Source organism: Indicator indicator, chromosome 9 (genome assembly GCF_027791375.1).
Source record: "Indicator indicator isolate 239-I01 chromosome 9, UM_Iind_1.1, whole genome shotgun sequence".
Lineage (NCBI taxonomy): Eukaryota > Metazoa > Chordata > Aves > Piciformes > Indicatoridae > Indicator > Indicator indicator.
In genome coordinates, this window is record NC_072018.1 from 3,634,294 (window position 1) to 3,655,721 (window position 21,428).

At 39.6% G+C, this 21,428-nt stretch overlaps 1 protein-coding gene across 1 annotated transcript in view; it reads right to left on the minus strand.

Annotated features, from left to right (window-relative positions):
* Positions 1 to 1,468: 1,468 nt before the first annotated feature.
* Positions 1,469 to 21,428, minus strand: part of PPP3R1 (protein phosphatase 3 regulatory subunit B, alpha) — a 41,611-nt gene continuing 21,651 nt past the window's right edge. The window contains exons 2-6 of the mRNA XM_054383564.1: positions 17,756 to 17,795; positions 7,480 to 7,656; positions 5,006 to 5,065; positions 3,951 to 4,135; positions 1,469 to 1,771 (exon numbers count right to left, since the gene is read on the minus strand). Of these exons, the coding sequence (XP_054239539.1) occupies positions 1,724 to 1,771; positions 3,951 to 4,135; positions 5,006 to 5,065; positions 7,480 to 7,656; positions 17,756 to 17,795 (510 nt within the window). The 3' untranslated portion in view covers positions 1,469 to 1,723. The remainder of the gene's footprint in view (positions 1,772 to 3,950; positions 4,136 to 5,005; positions 5,066 to 7,479; positions 7,657 to 17,755; positions 17,796 to 21,428) is intronic.

Below are 21,428 nucleotides of genomic sequence, written 5' to 3' on the forward strand. Positions count from 1 at the left end.
ATTATGTAAACAAGAGGAACATTTCAAATCGATCTACATGCAAAACTTCATGTCATGCAAGGACACCAAGCACCTGGATTTCTCTCTCACAGATAGAGCCCATGATGTGCAGCACTCAGTTGAAGGAACAGCTATGGCAGACAGGTGCTTGACTGAAGTAGATTCAGACAACCTGTGCTTCCCACTGCTGATTATAAAACAATTTCTTTAAATAGAAAAAGCTACTATACAGGAAAGATAGTACTGTCCTAAAAAAATCTAGCAAATGTGTTTTTTTGGTTTTTTGTTTTGTTTTTTTTTTTTTCCTTCCAGCCAATAGTACCATTGCAGAAAAGGGAAGGGATGATATAAAGTTGTAAAACACAGCTCTCTACTTTTATATCACACAAATATATCAAGTTACCATCTGTTACAAATCATGATATGGACAAACCTAGAAAAGAAAAAAAAAATAATATTTAATTCTCCAGGCAAAGGGCTGGAGAACTGTGAGAGGTATAAATTTAGATAGTGTGAAGTTTTCCTCCTCTATGGCATAGGTTAACAAGATTTTCCCCCCATATGAATCCTATATACATATATATATAAAATATTACCAGTTATTTATGCTACCTGGAAGTATTCTTTAAATGCAGAGGGGAAAACTACCATGGTTGAAACAACAGAATTTAAATGGCAAGAACATTATTTCTTTTTTTTTTTCATCTAAGTACTGTATAAAATAAGTAGGTGGGAATCCTGCACAGTTACATTGATCCTAATTTCATTAAGCTAAGCACAAGAGAAAAAAAATCAGGAATGCGTCTAACACCTTGAGCAGCTGTATCTGACATGAATCCAGAACAGCAGATTTGCCTTAACCTTAGGACAGCTCTAACTGTTCCCAGTTCCTAGGTGACAAAAATCTAGCAGCCGTCCAAGCATTCTGCAGTAACTATATGCACACAAGGGTTGGTTCTTGGCAGTAGCATTAAACTATATTCTCATATTAACTAGAACTAAGTCATTGAGCAAGAGAGACACAGTCCCTGGTAATATATTAACAGGTATAAATAAACTTAGTCTCCTGTGTTACAAAAAAAAAAACCAACAAATGTCGTTGAAGTGAACTGAATTAATAAGAAGCAATGCTTTGTCAGCCAGTCAATATATAGAAACATCTGAACAGTCACAGGAAGAGAGTTGACCTAACACCCAGTTAAAATTTTACATTCTTCTACTATATATATAAAACTGTGTGAAATAAAAGTAAGGATGTATTATCCATATATTGAACTGTTAATATTCTGCTTGGCACTTTGTACTCTAGTTTTGTTTCTGAATCAAGTATATTAAATTAAAGCCCACCTAGCTACTACATATAGAAAGCTACATATATATCTATATATAAATACACACACACATATATATATATAGATAGATATTTCCTTGTTATAAAAGATGAAGAAAAATAAATTAAAAAGCCAACCCCTTCCCTTTCTCCACCACACTGATATGCTCTTTCCATCTTTGCTGTCCTTCAGACTTTAAAGTGCTACACTGAGTTATTGAGAGAATCAAAGTTCAATAACACTTAGTTGGCTTCATGAGGCTCATGTTGGAAAATGTGGCTTCACAGAGAAAAATACTTCCATTTAAATACACAGAGAGCATTGCTGGACGTCTTGAGCAGATCTTCAGAGATGGAGAAGAAAGCAAAAGTGTTGGGTGGTGCCCTACAGAGTCACACGTCTACGACCATCTTTTTGTGGATATCTAGGCCTCCTACAACCTGGGAGAAAAAGAAAGTGCTCATGAGTAGATGAATTGAAACTCAGCAAGATATCAAGAACACATTTCGTTTGGAAGATACAGTCAGGTTGATCATAATTATAGGACCTCTCCCAGCCTCTCCAAACTAACTGACAATTTCACAAGCACTGTGAGGTATGTCCACGAATTACCTATTGCCCAAGGCAGTTATGATAGAGCAATTTACACACTCAAGGGCCAGATTAAGTGTAAATGTCACCATTTTGGCTTTCCATCCTCATCTCACATTGTGACCTATTCTGTTTCAGCACACAAAAGGAAAGGCTAACTTTAGTTCTGAACCACCCCATGAAACTCCATCATTACAGGAGAAGCAGAGGGTCTCAGGAGTTCAGACAACACTGCAGGCACCCAAAACAGAAAGACCAGCGTTCAGAGGTGTATGATTCATGCACAGAGAAAGAACGAGAGGGGTCATGTCAGAGGAATTTGTTATAATGCAGAAACAAAATCCAAAGGCCAAATGCCACAAGTGAAAAAGGATGTTTGTAGAGAGATGACCTGAGATTCAAAGATAAATGCAAGACCAATAGAGTAAGATTGTCAGGAGGTTACAAAAAAACCCAAAGAAATTAAAGGAAAGGTAGAGGAAAACCAAACAGTACAAGAAGTTTGGGCAGAAGCTCAAGGACAAAAGAAAGCAAGGGCAACGTGATGTTTGATGGATGTCTGGAAGACAGAGCAAGAGAGAAACTGGTATTTCACTAATCCAGGTGTCTGCAGGCTGCAACTCATTCTGAGTTCATTGTAGGTGACCACACAATGCCATGAAAAACAGCTGAATCTGACAAAAATATCACACAGACGATAGAACAGCTTTACTCGAACACTTTGGGGGAAAGCAGATTTTTTTCCAGATTTTACACAGGTCAAGAACATGAACAAATCCTGTTTGAACTGAAGTTACAAATTCAAGGAGTAAGAAAGGAGCAGTGCTTGAGTGCCTGTCAACTCCAATTGGTATACCCAGGTGCCTGTTCACTAATACACCATTTAAAATAATGTATAAACACTCAGTGCCATTTTCAGATGTTCACCTTCCAATGTGTAAGCTCTTTCTCTCTAAAGACAAAAAGTAAAGGACAACTTGCTGTCAACTAATTAAATATACAACATGGGTGAAAACCAGCCCCTTCAAGTCTCAAGAGTTACATTAAATCACTCTGCTCAGTGAAATCCAGAGCTGCTAAAATTCTCTTTTCAACTCTCTGCTTTTTCCAGAGCAGCACTGGAGGGGTTAACTCTCCCTGAAACTGACACAAATCCCGCTGCTTGGCCTTTCTCAAATCCCCACAGATGGTGATAATCTCCCCAGGCTGTCTCCACACCCTACAAAGATAAATCTTTCTGCAGGGCGATTTGGAGCAGACACCTAGGTTAGAGACTGGGAGATTAACCTGGAGTTCACCTCTGTGGAACACACCTCACCCCTCCAGGCACCACCTTGACAGGGACACTATTTGAAAGGGAGCTGCTATGTCCTACTCTGGCTTTACAGCTTTCAGGTGGTTTGAAACAATTTTCTTCCCTCAGCAGACTATACATGCCCGTCCAACCATACTTTTAATTTCTTTTGGTGTATTCCATGAAGCAGCTAGAGACATTTAAAACACCTGGAAGTGCTGTTTCTTTAACCAAATGTCAGGATTGGAAACAAGGAAAAGCAGCCTCCTAGAGCAAACCAGTCACTCACAACTCATCTTTAAAGCTGCTATTCTCTACCAGCACAGAGACTGGAATCCAACACATGTCTTCATGGCAGGCTACAGCATTTTTGCCTGTAATGCAAAAATAATTAGGAATGGTCTTGTGTGCAGTGCATCAGAAACTGACACAGCAATTACTCTGCTTCCTTCCGAGCACAGCACCTTCCACAATCTTGTGGAGGCATGCTAGATTCAACGGGAAAAATCACATCCCCGAAGGAAGGATTCACAACTTGCTCGTATGCCACAGGATGTGTTGCTCCTTTGGAAGCCATGAAGCAAAAATGTTTCTTATAACAAAGCGGTCTCAAAAAGTGACTGTTACCAGAGCAGAAGAAACACTCTGCTTTACACTGCTTACTACTTTTCCTCCTTTTTTTTTTTTTCCCTCTACATTCCAGATTACCAAAGCTTTCTTTAGAGGTTACTTACAGCACAGAATTCTTCAAAGGATATTCTTCCATCGCCATCCTTATCTGCATTAATTATGGTTTTATCTACAATTTGCTGTAACTGTGTGTCTTTGAGATTGTTCCCAACCATCATCTTCAGCACCTGGAAGAGCTCCCCATTTGAGATGTAGCCATCTTTGTCCATATCATAAATGCGAAAAGCAACTGCAGAAAGAAAAAAGGTATCTGTGTGAAGCTGACAGTGACCAGTGTGATGGGAAGAGAGCAATCATTCACTTGCTTTGCATTAACACAAGCAATGACACCACCCTGAACAACCTGACAAAAACATTGCCTTTTAGGTGACATTTCTAACAGCTTTTCCTTTTCATCCTTAAAACCATGAAACAGGAGGAGAACCAATATAATGAAATGTGCTACTACCAAACTGAAAAGAAAAAAACTTGCTTTAGGAATGTCAATCAAAATGGTTTTAGCACTTGCAGTAATAGAGCTCTATAACCACTCAACTGGAAAACCTTCATCACCACAAGTAAAGCACCAGCTAGCAGCTCACTAGCAAGCAGGAATCATTGCAGCCTTCCAGGGAACAGATGAATCAACATCCCAACCTGGTTACCTTGCTGCACACAGCTTGGCATTAAGATTAAATTTATTTTGAAATATTTCAGTCTTAGTTATTGAAAGCCACCCCCCATAACCTTGGGTCATGTTGTGTTCCTGAGGTGCAAGCCTCAAACCAGAATTTAGTGCTGTTCTGTTCTAGCAGCAACTGTTCTTGAGGTCCCACAATGCAACAGATTGCTATAGAGTTTTGTGAACCAAGTCTTCTTAAATTCATTATTTCCTTTTAACTGGGAAGCAACTGGCAACCCCCTCAGACCTTCCCCAGAAAAAGAGCACTGGAAATTTCTCCCCAAAATTTGCACACAACATGTGCAAAACCCATACAATCTTCCTTCATGATTTCTCACATAGCATTCAATCCAGATTCTTTTAATTTTTCATCATTCACTAACAAAAGGATATGATAAGCATCAACAAATTTTTGTTCAAGGAGATGAAAATACTTACACCTCAACTTCTGTTCCTTATCTCCTTTGACACTGAACTGGGAGACTCCTTCTATAAATTCTAAAGGATGCAAGAAGGAAAAGATTTACAAAACACTAAACTTTTTTTTAATAAACAAAGGAACTTAACATTCAGAAGCCTTGTAAAATGTAAGAAGAATCTAAATTACCCAAAAAACCCTTAAAACATGGCCTACCTCATGCACATGAGTGTCCACATGCTTGGATACTTTAATGTTCTTTAGCGGGAAGTCCTCCAGATCCAATACTGAGCTCCCTGAACAGACATTTCTCACAGCTGTATTTAAGTCATTTTGTTGCTAGACTTTCCCAAGGCTCTGATACAAAACTCCAGAGAGATCTCTCCTAAAGCTACTCCTGAGGGCATTCTAATTGTATAGCTCCTCTCAAGACTGTTTTCTCAACTTAAATGCAAGAATTACATTAAAAGTGGAATCTGCTCTAAAACAAGTTTCTATAAAAAAAAAATCTATAATAAATAGGGTAAAAAGAAAACATACACTGTTCAACATTGAAGCCATTATCCCAGGAGCAAGCTCTTGTGTTGCCAAGTAAAACAAGCCCCTGGGATGTGATGTGTCTGGATGACATCCCGTAACTATACTTCTTAAGAAAATTTTGGTGGTATAAACGACAGCAGAGCCAAACTGCAGGCTGAACTATGGTACAGGAAGAACACAGAGGTATGGCAATAGAGCATCAGGTCAAGAGGACTATTTCAGTTTGATCATGGTTTGGGGAATCATTGGGACTGCTCATTTTTAACCACTTTGCTCAAAGGTTAATAAGTCTTAAAAGAATGCACATTGCTTCACACTCCCTTTTGAGAGAATCACAGAAGGGTTTGGGTCAGAAGGGACCTTTATAGACCATGTAATCCAACCTCCTTCCCACAGTCAGGGTCGTTTTCCATTACATCAGGCTACTCAAAGTCCCATCTTGGAACACATCCAATGATGGGGCATGAATAAGTTCTCTGGACACGTTGTTCCAGTGTCTCACCACTCATAATAAAACAATGTCTTCTTCATATCCAACTTAAAATCTACTTTCCTTCAATATAAACCCTTTCCTGTGAGCTTCCCTCCAGACAGAAATCAAACTTGACAAGGTGACAGCAACAGAATTCATTGCCACTTAATACAGGCATCATCATTTTACTATACAAAATGGATTCTGGCATCTTCATGTTCCCACCCAAGAGGAACAGCCTCACCCACAACACACCATCATCTTTCATCACTGCCTAGTCTTCACAAGGGAATTTGAGACAACCCTTAGTGCTTTGAAAACTGATACCAAGTAAGTCTCAAAATCTCAACATTGCAGTTACACCGTAGCTCTCCCAACAGAACGGTAAAAGAGGTCTGCAAAGGCTCACAGCTTTTGCAGAAATTGCAATTAATAACTTTCGCCAATTAAAGATAGCAAACAAAAAAAAAAATCAAGGAAAACTAATTACCTTTTCTAGTCATGACCAATAAGTAAATGTTGGAGGAATGTGCTAAATGAGAGAATAAGTCTTATGAGGAGAGGCTGAGGGAAATGGGATTATTCAGTCTGGAGAAAAAGATGCTGAGGAGAGACCTCAATTGCTCTCTACAACTCCCTGAAACATGGAAGTTGGTCTCTTCTCCCTAATATCAGGTGATAGAATGAGAGGAAATGGCCTGAAACTGTGCCAGGGGAGGTTTATTTTGGAGATGAAGAAACATTTCTTCACTGAGAGAGTGGTCAGGCATTGGAATAGGCTGCCCAGGGAGGTGGAGTCACCATCCATGGGGGTGTTGAAGAAACATGTGGACATGGCACTCCGAGACATGGTTTAGTGAGCATGGTGGTGTTAGGTTGATGGTTGGACTCGGTCTTCAGAGGTCTTTTCCAACCAAAGCAATTCTATGATTCTAGGAAATCACAAATTTCTGTTTTTCATTGCAAGTGTCTACCCAATATCATCAAAAGAACCCTGTGAGTGGATTATCAGAGATATTTGTCTCACTTGCACAAATTAGAAGACTATTTTCAAAATACTCCAGAAGGCAGATCTGGAACATTTGGATAAAGACACCTTCTGCACAAACACTCTGCTTATGCAATCTACCCCATTTTTTTCAGTCTCTTCAGCCTAGGAATGTCCTTCAGCCAGAACCACAATTAAGAGTCTGAATTAAGTGTACCTCAAGAGATACCTCCTGAGCAGTCCTTCAATGCAATGACCTGGAAAGCTGTTACTAAACAATCTGCTTTTAAGCAGGTTTTTTTTCATGCGTGCATTGCCCTAATGCACCAGAGAAACTAGTTTTACTGGTACTCAGTTTCATGAGCAATTAGAGCCTTATGACAATTAACAAGTTTTCTTCACCCTTCCTTTCTCAGCTAAAGCAACATTGGAATTCTGAGGCTCCAGGTATTCCAATAAAACACCACCACTTGTCCCAAAGCATCGTGTCTTACCTTTGAAGTCCACTTCCCCATTTCCATCTGTGTCAAATATATCTATTACTCGCTGTACTAATGGGTTCTGTTGCAATTCAGGTAAAGACATGAACTCTTCCACACTCAAAGAACCAGAGTTGTCCAAATCAAGCTTCTTAAATCTTTTTCCTAGTCGTTTTATCTCATCAGCATCAACTGAAAGGAAAAACAAACAAAACCAAACATAAACCACATCTATTCTCAGAAAGGCTTCAGTAAACCATTTGTCAGTTAAAGACAGTGCACATTTCATTGCTTTCCTACCAAAATTTCTCCTACTTTATTGCAATTACTAAATATTCTCATGGAAGATTATAAAGACAATATCAAATTCTGAGGACAAGCAGAAGCTTTTAGATTAACCTTACTTTTTTTCTTCCCTGCACCAGCCATAATACAGACAGCCTTGTGACTCACTGAATACCATATGCTGACACCACATCCTTCAGGATCAAGGTGCTTAGCTAGCTCTTAGACAGCTCATACAAATACCAGGTATGAAGAAATTAAAGAGACTGAGTTTTCTTTGAAGGAATTACCATGATGTTTACACTAAACTAACACAGTAAGTTAGAAAAGCAATTACACTAGGAAGCATTGGCAAACCCAGTGCTTATTCAGCACACCAAACACCAGGCATCTCCTGGGACACACGCCAAGTCAGGCAGGTTAACACAGCCCCACTGTTGACCAATTATCACTCACCTACAAAACAACACCCAGACAGACCTAGTATCTTTTTTTGTCCCCTTCCATGTCAAACAAGAAAATGTACCTCTAGCCACTGACCCTCATACATCCACTTTTATTGGTCCAGAAATTAAAGGAGATTCAGGTTCTGCAGCAGTAAAATTTCAGCTATCCTCTTCAAACTCGACTCTAATCTCAGTTAAAGCACACACCTAGTACCCTCCTTGACACCTCTGAATATGCCATGAACAGACTAAATCTGTGAATCCATAAATATCACTGAAGTATCTTGTATTCTGTTACTGCTGAAAAGCTTGAAAGATTTCCCCTGCAACAACCTGAAAATTCCCTGACAGCAGCTTGATTTATGGTAACTAAAGTTAGTTCACAAACTGCTCACCATGTTTGGGTATGAAGGAGGAACTGGGGCTCTTAGGAAGCCCTAGGAAGCAGTCAGCAAACCACAGCAAATGTACTTTACAGAACCAGCAGCTTTCAAATTCCTTGTACCAATTTCTTTCCTAATATGAATGGTCCCCTCAACCTCTCCTAGCTTTACTGAGTGCTTTTGCTGCCTTCGTAAGACATTGTTTCTTCCACAAGGTGCATACATACCACCTGCTCTACTTTAATACCTTCTTAGGCTTTTCTAGAAGTGCAGCATAAAACCAAGCAGCACTTAGTCCTTCTGGTACACAGTCAGCCAACAGGCAGAGCTTTATCTTGGGAAATTATAGCTGATTCCCAAGACCTGACCCTCTACCAAAGCAGTGGCAAACTTCCACCTAAACTTCTTGATATCCTTTTCTAAAACACAACCTGACACAAATCCAGACACACAAACCCCCACTATTTCAGAATAAAAGGGAGAGAGAGCATGGCAGATATGTAAGATGATTTTCTGTCAAGACTGACTTTGCCTGAATTGTAAATTCTGACATTCTGCAACTAGTCAGCCTTGGTAACTGCGTGCAGCCACAGAGGCAGAGGGCAAAAGAGTCCATATACCCAGAAAGATCTTCCCTTTGCTGTGCAAGCAAGAGACAGAACTGTGTCTGCCATTAGGGTTATAAAAATTAAGACTAAAGAGCACTTGCAGAAGCTTGAAATAGTTTTCTCAGTTTCCACTATGCAATTGAGCATTTCAGTTAATTAGACTCTCAACTGCACTAAAGCCACGTTCCTTTTCCCACCAGCCTAGAACAGCATGACATTGCACCACGGCATCAAGAGCACATTACTGTTGGCATAGCTACACAGAAACCCCTCTGGCTGACACCAAAGGAGCCCTATCACCATATGCTAAGCTATATGTAGAATATCATCATGGGACTGAAAGAAGATGATCTTCAAAGAGAATGGCAAAGCAGAGCTCCACTGGCAATTAGCCCAAATAGTTGCTTTTGCATTCCACCAGCACAGAACACTTCTTCACATCAATATACTGAAGGTATTAGCCAGCTCTTGCTTCTGTCCACAGAAACTCCTTGCTTTCCATTTTCTTCCAAATCTTCCAGCTGTAAATAGAGAGTCTTTGAAATGATATCTACCCTCAAGCCCTCCTTGCCTGGGTACCAGAAAGTTGCCGGACCCACTACACTTTAATGCTAAGCCAGCACATGGAAAGCTGTTAACACAGGAACTTTATGTTGACTGCAAGCTCTTCTCCAGCTGTGCTGCTTGCACAGAAAGAGTTAACAGCCTAAAAAAGAAAATCCTCACAGCATGTTTGGAAAAGCACAAAAACATGAAGCATGGCTTGTGACATTACATACAGAAACACATTTTCCACTGTAATATGAATGTGTCAATAGACAGAATTCATACCAATATTACAAAAATACACTAGAACACATTAGTGTTCAGTCACGTTTAAAATGATATCCTGGTCCAACCACAACTCTTCTGCTTCCTTATCTGGACTCAAAAACAACAACATCTTTCAAGTAACTGGCCACTACTTTGTTGAGACATCCCTCACAACTGATCTGTTCTTGAAATCAGAAGTTTTTAATTGTGCCTAGAACTCATACTGGGAAACTCTGAAATAACTTTTGTGAGGGTTACTATTAGAATTATTTCCTACTGGAAAAAACAAGAACAATAAAAGGTATATGTATTATTTCTTTCTTTAGAAAAATTAACTTCCCCTTTAAACAACTAGAGGTAACTAAAGTCTTATCTGTAACATACATAATGCACTGTCCTCATCAGATCAGTAAACTCTCACTTCCAATGTTCATAGAAACATTAGCACTGACCAAAACTGAAAGATTAAAACCTCCTAAGAAACCTAAAATAGTTAACAGTTCTGTAACTTCACATCGAATGGAGAAAAATGAAAGAAGCAATATAGATGGATCTCTTCTCCCTTACCATCAACTAGTGAGTTAATTGCAAGTTCTGAAACATTTCTAATGTACACTTCAGAAAACCCCAAGTATCAGAATACAGCAATGACATTTTTACAAGTTAGGATGTAAACACACAGATGCCTGAGCCAAGACCGAAGAGCAGCAGTCATTGAACAGCATTTCCTCATAACCTGAAAGCAGCATTAAGCAAAGCCTTATTTCATGATTCCAGCCCATTTCCTGGTTTGTGAGATCCAGTCCCTGTATTTTGCCTTGCCAATATAAAAGGAAAAACTGAAAGTGAGACCCAGAGCCCTGGCAATGCTCTGCCGTGAAGTGGAGCTAACTGCCACATAAAAGTCAGTTCAATACTGGAGAAAAGAGAAAACTAGAGAAGAGCAGATTTAGACTGGATGTTAGGGACAAGTTCTTTATCATGAGGGTAGTGGAACACTGGAACAGGTTGTCAGGGAGGTGGTTGGGGCCCCATCCCTGGAGATATTCAAGGTGAGGTTCAACAGGGCTCTGGGCAACCTGATCTGGTTGACCATGTCCCTGCTGACTGCAGAGGGGGTTGGACTGGATGACCTTTGAAGGTCCCTTCCAACCCAGACCATTCATGATTCTACTGCTGGCACAAAAGACAGACAAAACCACTCTGCCATCACACTGCACTGCTCCTGACAAGATCTTCCATACAAGATGTGCTAAAAAAACAAATTTCTGCCAGGAAGGGGTTTTGGGTAGAGCTAATCTACCTCTAGCAAGAGCTACCAGAATGAAATAAAAAAGAATATTTTATTGGGCCATTCAGAAATGGATCTGTAGAAGATGAAGTCCACAACTGATGCTATGCTGGAATGCCTTGCATTTGCAGTTAGGCAGATAGTTAAATTTGCAAGCCAGCAACAGTTTATTTTTTTCTTTTAAAAAATATAGTCAAGATCATCAATGATAAAGACAAGAATCACATTATAGGAAGAGGAAAAGGTTGGAGAAGCATGCAAGAACACTTCTCAATGTCTTGCTTTGCTGAACCACAGCAAAGCAAAAACTGCCTAAAGTATGAAATTGAAGAGTCTTCATACTTAAACAATATTACTCTCTACAGACACACATCCAATTTCATAGGTCCATTCCAGTTCACCTACAATACAGAGTCCAGGTATAGATGCTGAGCAACATTTTCTGCTATAGATGGATATTATAAATTTCCCATTCTTAACACTGAAATGTTCAAGCCAAGGGTTTGCCTGCATTAGAGAGCTTAGAGAGGATCTCCTCTTGCAGAGAAAAAGAAACACCACAAGAACACAAAATCAAATCAAATAAAAAATACCCCACCCCAAGCAAGTCAAAGAACAGTACTGAAAACAAAAAAAAAAAAAAAAAAAAATCAGTATTTCTGCAGAAAGCTGACCAAACATCAGTCTTGTCCCATGTTTTGCTTCCGGCAATGGATACACCATGGACAAGAGCATTGGAGGAAAAAATAACAAAACCCCAAAGTAATTGCAGGAATAGGAAGATTTCCTTTAATAGTTCATGAAAAGAAAAGCCTCTGTTTGTAATGAGCATATTCAGACTAAAACAGCATCTGCAGATCAGTGTTTCATAACTGGCAATTTTATATTGGAACAATCTATTTTTTCCCTTAAATGCACTGCAAGCACCTCACCTACCTGCAAAACCCTCCCCCCAAGATAAAATCTTATTTCAGTCTTTGTCTTCATGAGATGGCTTTAAAAAAAATAAAAATACAAAGTTAAGGGACAAATGCAGTACATTATAAGCCTTATTTTAAACATAGTTTTTCCTCTGTTAATTCAGTCATCACTTCTGCTGAAGTTTTTCTAGGTTTGGGGATTTGTATAACAACAAGTTTCAAACATATCCCATTCATTTTTTGTTCAGATTTCCTCATGAATACACACATACAGCAGTCCTCATCTAAGCTGGATGTGCCTCTTTTACAAGGGTGCTTTTTTTCTTCAGTATTTTAGCAACAGACTGACTTTCATAAAATTTCACACAGCTATCTCTGAAGAACAGAGTACTGAATTAATTTATCAGAGCCCTAACAGATGACTTCTTTCCTTCATCTCTGAAGGCTCCTTACAGGCAAACCCAGTGCCCACAGAAATATACTAAAGCTATACTGTGAAAGTAAAGCACAAGATAGGTCAGATGGAGTGAAGGTTTATGAGCTGGAAGGACTGATGGTGGCAGTAGCAGACAGAATTTTCCAAGATTCAAGCTCAGGAGACCAGTATAGAGATGAAAACACTGGGAAATGCAAAGGAGGTCCAAGGCCACAAGAGTGTAAACAGGGTGATAACATGACTGAGCAAAACAAGGAGGCTCCAGCTTTATTTACATCATTTGAGGCAGAGTTTGCCTGTGACTCATCACAGTGGCCAGAGCTTCCTTGAACTGTGGCCACAGTGAGCATTTCTCTAACCTCAGACTCAAGTTAGCCTCTTTTACGCTTTGCTCACCAAACTAACAGGAGGCTCTCCTGCTTCCCATGCTTTTCAGCTCAATCAGAAACTACCCCATCAACTTGGCACCAATGCCCGAGCTTACAAACCTACTAGTTGGCTAGAAATAAGACCTGGAACATGTTTTGCTTTCAAAGGCTCTGCTGGCAGCCCTGTAAGAACATCAAATTACCCACTGTTTTAAAAACAGAGTTATTTATGTTTATTTCACAATTCACTTTGAATTTCATACACATTCTAACTAACACAAGGTAGGGTTTTTCTAAGCACCTCTAGTATTAGGATTTTTGCTTGAAGTGCTATCAAATATATTGAAAAGATTCCTTTTTCTTCCAGGTATTCAAATTCTAGAGCCAACAATACCTGCTTGCTTTCTTGGATTCATTTGCATACATCTAAAAATGTGATGAATCAGGTGAAAAGACAAGAACTCCATGCTTGCAAGGAACCACATGTAAATGCTCTGTGTAGCTCCAATTTTGGTAGAATAGTCTTTCAGCTGCATACTCTCTCATATGCTACTACTGAATACCCCATTCCTTTCCCCAACACAAGAGCAGAGGATGATCCACGAGGGTTTAAAACACTCGTTTGTTTCAGGATGTTACTCACATCACTGCTGCTCAGGATTGTAAAAAGCATTCAAATGGCAACTCAGAAAGCTTTGTTTAAAGAATTTCTGGAATGCAATGTACTTTACATTGAAACAATCATTTCACAAAATTTGTTTTAATGATACAGGGTTTTTTAAGTCAAAGTAAAGATGCATGGCTAATTTACTTTCTGCTGTCATACAGCAAGGAATGCCTTCAAAACCCAGATTCCTGAAACCCACTACATTCAGGGATATTTTAACAGCACAACCACTTCTGTATTCAGAAGCAATCTACATCCATTGCTGCAGAGTACACAATACTACTTAGGCAGGCACCCACAAAGTATACCTAGCCTAGAAAAGCTGTGCACAGAAAAACTGCATTTCTCAGCACAGAAAAGCTGGGCACTTCTCAGCAACGAGGTGATGGGCACTTCTGAAATCTCACATTCACAGAACCCATTGGAAGGGACCTTCCTTTCCCACTGTTCAGTTAAATGTTTCAACCTGGACTTAGAAGGTTGGCTTTTCAGATACTCCTAAAATACTGGCTCAAAGTTATAACTATTAAAAACTAGACCAGAGCATGGTCACAGAGAGCCTAATTTTCACATACTTTACAAACATGAAACCACTATAAACAAAAGTATTGCTAAGGTATAAGAAAAAAAGATGTTTTTAAGTGAAACATGTTCTGAAATCTGTTTTTAGTGCTTCCAAGTTAAAAAACAAACAAAATAAACATTTCCCATAAGAACAGATTGCAGATACCTCAAAATAAAACAGACCTTCAGCAAAAGCTCTCACCTCACTCTACAGTCTTGTCTGATTCACCAATATAATGTTTCAGAGTAGCAACCAAGACAGCCATTTCAGTCTTGGAGATCACATTTCAAAAAGATGACGCCCTTGAGAACACATTCAACCACTTGCCTTGTATATGCTTACAGGCAGCTGGCCTAGTCCTTTTCATGACTTCAGATGTGTCAGTTACAATTTCCTAAGTTAGGAAAGAGATGCTAGTCCCCTTATCCCTAAAAAAAAAAAAAAAAAACAAAAAACCACCCTACAAAATATTGTTTATAAAAGACTATACATTGTTTTCTACTATAAAATATTGCTTATTATAAAACAGTTTTCTTCACACCTTTTTGCTGTAAAATTTTCTTACTGATAATTTGACATAGCTTGGCTGACACCAAGTTTTCACCATGTAAAACAGCACCAAATTTTCGGTAATTTCCTCAAAGCACAGCTGGGAAACAAAGTAATACTTTAAGTAACCCAACAACATTCATCCACCCACTGAAAAGAACTAAATGTTCTAAAACGAAGGGTAAAAATAATATTCCTGACTCTTTAACAGTGTGAATCCTCAATTTGCTTCCTGTAACTGTCAACTTTGAAACAAAATTATTCTTATGAGACCATAAAATAGCAGCTGCAGTGCCAGGCAAATATTACCACCCAACAGCACTGTGCAAACAGCATAAATACATTAATGCTAACTGAGAGTCTCCCACAGGTCTAACCATCCAAAATCCTGATCAGATGATTTTCAAAACAATTGCCTGGTCTTGACCTGAAAAGCTTTTGTCCTGTCAGGGACAACCACTTCAAGCAGTGTGAACATTTAACATGTGAAGAGCAAGGTGAGCATCTGCTTGGGGGCTTAATTCACAGACACAGTGCACTGCTGTACACACCTGCATCCCAGCCACCCTGCTCTTCTGATACTCAGGCACACTGAATCTCTAAGCACACTGCCATCATTGCAGTGATCAGGCACAACCCAGGAAAGGAACAACTCCATCTTCCCCAGCATAGGAAATTATGCTGCCCTGATAAACAGCTGCCTTTTCTCTCTACTGAGAGGGTCCATCAAAGCAGAAAAAGCTTTGATCTTGTATAACCTCAGATCTACACAATGATATCCTCAACATACAGTTTAACCACAGAATACAGAGTGGAGATGTTCTCTTTCTCTGCAGTAGAAGGGGGCAAACAAGCTCAGCAATAAATCATTAGGTTGGCAGCTGCTTGTCCTTGACTTAGAAGTTCAGGATGACAACACACTGCTTTACAGAATCACAGAATTGTCAGGGTTAGAAGGGAATCTCAAGGACCATCTAGTTCCAAGCTCCCTGCAATGGGGCAGGGATACTTTCTGCTAGGTCAGGCTGCTGCCAAGAGCCACATCCATCCTGGCCTTAAGAATCTCCAGGGATGAGGCTTCCACCACGTTCCTGGGCAACCTGTTCCAGTGTCTCACCACCCTTTATGAGAAAGAACTTCTTCCTAACGTCTAATCTAGATCTCCCCTCCTCTAGCTTGGATCCATTCCCCATAGTCCTATCACTACCTGACATCCTAAGAAGTCCCTTACCAGCTTTCTTGTAGGCCCCCTTCAGATACCAGAAGGCCACAATAAAGGTCTCCTCAGAGTCTTCTCTTCCCCAAACTTAACCCCAGCTCTCTCAGGCTGTCCTTACTGGAGAGGTTCTCCAGCCCTCTGATCATCCTCATGGCCCTTCTCTGGACACATTCCAGCACATCCAGATTTCTCTTGTAATAAAGATTTCCAGGACTGGACACAGTACTCCAGGGTGAGGTCTCACCAGAGCCGTGTAAGAGGAGGAGAATCACCTTCCTCCACCTGCTGGCCACACTTCTCCACTTGCAGCCCAGGGGTGCAAGTGCACACTGATGGCTTGTGTTGAGCTTCTCATCCACCAGCACCTCAAAGTCCTTTTCTTCAGGACTGCTCTCAAGCCAGTCACTGCTGTATCAGCGCCTGGGATTGCCCTGACCCAGACACAAGACCCTATACTTGGTCTTGCTGAACCTCATGAGGTTGGCATGGGCTCACCTCTCCAGCCTGCCAAATCTGGCAGAGACATATCTCACTAAAAAAACAAAAATATTCAGAAGCCAGTTTGTCCCTAAGGAAAAACTGGCCAATGGAGCAGTAACTGATAAACAGGATTCTATTGAAGTCTTCAAATATGAAGCCCCTACCCTTATACAGTTGTATTCAACAAAATACAGAGCTGTGTGAAACATGTGAGACTCTTATCCAAATCGATGACTCAAATTTTAGTTTATGTGGACGTGTGTATTAGGCATAGAGGACTTGCTAATTACTAGCTCAAGCCTCATTTCTCTGAAAAAATCTATTTAAAAGACAATTCCTCCACAATTTTTTGGTTTACATTACTGTTTGACTTAGGAAAGCAGGAGTTCAGTTATGACTAGCATTGTGATAGCAATCTAGAAGACAGTCCCTATCTTAAAGAATTTATTATCCTGCTTGAAAGCAAGCTCTGATTAACTGAAGATGAGAAATCTTATCAAGCAGTCTATACATACACACAAGTTTACACATGATTTAGTCTGGAAGAAAAACGTTCAAGGAAAAAAAATGTTCAAAACAAGTTGTGCTTAGCATACCACCACAGGGACACTTCACAAGACAAACCTTTCTTTGGTCAGCATTAGGCATGAAACACTTCATTTTTACAGGGCAGACTAACCCCATAACCTGCAGCAAGGAATTCTATGCTCATGTGGCCAAAAGCAACTAACACCAAGTGGCTTTCCACCTAAATGCCTGGCTTCAAGCATACGCAGAGAAAAAAAAAATGCTGTTTTGGCCTCAACCTCTCCTTCCTCTGAGAGCACAAAGACAGCTTAGGTGACATACTTTGCACCTAACATAGCACACACTGCACCACAAGCTGTTCCACAGCTCTGAGGAACTGGCACTGAGAAGAATGGAAAAGCCCCAGCAGTTGTACTACCAGTTATAAGGCTTCACTAGACAGACATCAAAGCTATCCTCAGTTTGTTCCATACTCTAACAGAAAAACTGAAGCCATCTTTAGAAGTGATTTTCTTTTAAAGATGGACTAGTTTTTGATTTCACAATCTAACACAAAAGCTGTATTTTTTCCCAAAGGTGATCTTCCACCTTTGAATTTGACCCTCTGAGTTAGTATACAAACTGCATTAACTTTTGAAGCAGTGAATTCAGTGAACTCATACATAAAAGTTGTATACAGCTATCTCGAAATAAGATTAACCTAACAGTATAACATAGCAATTAAAACACTTACAGTGCGAGCACATTTCCAAAGGGTAGCTTGCCTCGTTTCCCTGAAACACGAAAAAGAAAGAACAAAGTTGCAATTACTCTCAAGTTAGCTTAGAGGAACTGTTTTCAGTTTCAGCACTGTGAAGAGCTCAGGTAATACAAGTTACATGGTTATTTTAAAAATATGTATTTTAAACCAAACAACCACAGACAGTGTTTTATTTAGATAGGTGTGTGTTACCCAAACACAAGAAGAAATATAAATCCATTGCGGGGTCTCCTCTCATAAGAATTCCCATGGAAATACCAGTAGTCCAGCAAGGATAAAAATTCAATTCCATATTCTGAACTCCAAATATCAAAACTCACCACTTACACATTGTACAAATGCTACTTTCCAAGTTCAAATGGTATTTCATTTCGAGATTTCACATAATCTGGGTTACCATTTTATTTTACACACAGAAACAGATACGTCCTTAGGAAGCACCATGATCAACTTGACTCAATTAGCATAAGGAAAAAATCACAGCATGTTTTCTCCCCAGAGTCACCTGCCCACCACCCCCCCCTCAAAAAACTCACACAGGAAGAATGATGCAAAGAAAGTGGTCTACATGACAAGAAGTTCAGACATAACAGCTTTACACTTAATATTTTTGTAATGTACCATATTAATATGTTACTGTTAAACTAAGGTGTTAAATCCGTGCTGCACTGTAATATGGTCAGAGTAGGAAAAATTCAAACTTTGAGGGTACAGTCACTTTGAATTTTGACATACTGAAACCTGGAACTACTGCAACACACGAACGCTAAAACACAGTAAAATTCAAAGTTGGTCTTCTTTTCCCCCAAACGCCTCACTTGGAGGCAGAGAAGATCACTAAGTATTTTTTCAGAATCAGTAGGCAAAGGAGTGACCAGATAGCTGAAAAGAGTCAAGATCAACCATCATCAAAAAACTGTTTTCAAGAGAGCATTTTACACAAGCGAACAAAACATTTAAGACGCGTTGTATTCAGCAGTGATTCTCTTACTGCGTGAAGCATGGCTGAGCACTTGCACTGAAAGATTCCTCAAAATTATACAAATTTGAACCAAAATACAGGGATTACTTGACCAAAGAAAAACTAACACAACACACAAACACACCCCCTCACCCCCTCCCCCAAACCCCAGGAATAATAGCCTGGAACCATGTGACTAATGTCCTAGTGAGGCCTCACGTGGAATACAGCATCCAGTTCTGGACTCCCCAGTTCAAGAGGGACAAGGATCTACTCGAGGGAGTCTGACAGAGGGCGACAAGGATGATTAAGGGACTGGAGCTCTGCCTGATGAGGAAAGACTGAGAGACCTGGGGCTGTTCAGTTTGGAGAGGAGAAGACTGAGTGGGGATCTAATAAATGTTTATAAATATAACAGGGCTGGGTGTGAAGAAGGAAGGGACAGCCTCTGCTCACTTGCACCCTGTGATAGGACAAGGGGCAAGGGATGTTAACTGAAGCACAGGAAGTTCCACCTCAACATGAGGAAGAACTTCTTTACGTCTTTAGGGTCACAGAGAACTGGAATATGATCCCCAGAGAGGTTGTAGAGTCTCCTTCGCTGGATTTCAAGACCCATCCAAACGCATTCCTGTGCAACCTGTGCTAAATTCTATGGTCCTGCTGCGGCTGCGGGGTTGGACTCAAAAGATCTCCAGAGGTCCCTTCCAACCCCTAACCTGTGATCCTGACTGCATTTCCTAATAAGGACAGAAAGGGGCAGAACAAGCAATGCATGAACCTAAACATGTCTGAGAGGAGATGTGTTGTTGAGGGGAGAAAGGGGTGCATTTGCCTTTTTTTTTTTTTAAACTCCAGCACATACTCACTCTTTTTAACCCCCCACAACCCACATACTCTCTTGCTTCTTTAAAAAAGTGAATACACTTGCTTTGTAAGTAGATCAGCCAATGACACAGCCCTAACTTCTTCCCCAATGTCTACTTATAGCAAGACAAAGAAGAACAGTAACATAGGTAAGGATCATCAGGTCCCTAAAACTTCAGAAGCACGACTGAGATATTCCACTCAGTAGAAACTTATTCCACTATGGCAGGAAATCCAGGAGAGCAGTGCCACACGGATAATCTTGAACACAACCCAAACAGTCTCAGAAAAAACAGCAAAGTCTAAAACAGGCCATAAAAGTCTAGTGCATGTATATGAATACAAAAGGGTAGGGGACTCAAAATGAGGGAAAGCAGAATTTTGAAATAAGAAGAAACAGGAACCAGCGGATCCAGCTAGGCTGCTCAAGACATGAGATCATGAAGAGGCAAGAAAAACACCAGACTGGAAGGCTGCAAATTAAAGGAGAAAGTTGAATTAAAACCAGGGCACTTATGCACATGCAGAGACAAATATACAATCATAACTACATTTGAAGGCTGTTTTGGATGCTTACATCCTTGTTCAGACTAAGTTAATTTCTAGTACAGACTACTGAAACCAATCTACCTAAAGCAGCATAAAATGCTTCTTTAAACTGAGCAGCAAAAATTCTTTAAAATGGAAAAACTTTTCTCAGTTCATGAACTGAGTAAGTGTAACGTCTATAAAGACCCTTACTATGCATCTGGATGCACATGCTAAGCCACAATCAAGTTACTTAACTTAAGCAGCCAAAAAAAAAAAAAACCCACAACTTATTTGAAGAACAAAGAAAAGTAAATAAACTTCAGCTTAGTTTTTCCTTTTAAACAGTTCCTACTAAAAAGAATTGTTAAAAATACTTACCTATCCAGGACTGGAATTTGGATATCTACAAAAAAATTAGGAAAATCTAGTAAGTGACAATGGAAAAATTATATGATTACCCACTATTTCCTACATAGTAGTTAAATAAGATATATTTAAAAAGTAGTTACCTGCTAATGGGATGCTGAGTGTTCATCTTCATAGGAGAATCCAAAAGTCTGCTAAGTTTTTAAAATATTTTAATCCTTTTGGGTATTTTTTTTGGTACAAATAAACGTCCCAGCCAAGACTCCTGTTTGCACAGCTGTGGCCTGGACAAACACAAAGGTGTTCCTCTGTACTAAAGACTTGATCCTCAGAGATGAAGATCAATGATTTGTTCCTGAGGGCAGGCATTTTTCACAATATTCTGAGCAGCAGTAGAAAAAGGTCACTTATATGTCCCCAATTACAACCAGTGTATGAATATACAATACAAGCCCTGAAACCCAAGTGCTATGTGAATAGGCTGAATGTTTTCTTGCTGCTTAGGAAAAGTAGGTGGCAAGATAAAAGGCAAGAGCTATATAGCACATAAATGTATTATGAAAAAAAGCAGGGAGGGAATCACAGCTATTAGACTTAGTGAAGTATCAAATGAGCCCTTTAAGAAAAGAAGGGGGAAAAGTCAGGTAAACATTTTCATGCATACAGTTTGAATTCAAAGAATCACCAAAGTTTAACACCAAGAATGCTGGAAAAGATCTTTGTGCTTAGATGCACTAGCACAAAATTCAACAGTTGCCACAAAAGATCATCATAATTATTAACCTTATTCCACAAAATAACACTGCACAGACACATACTTCTTTATTTTAACAATACTACTTTATAATGACAAAAGGCACTGTGAAATCTGCAAACAGCACGTCACTTCAGCTTGGAAAAGTTGATTTATGCAAATAAATA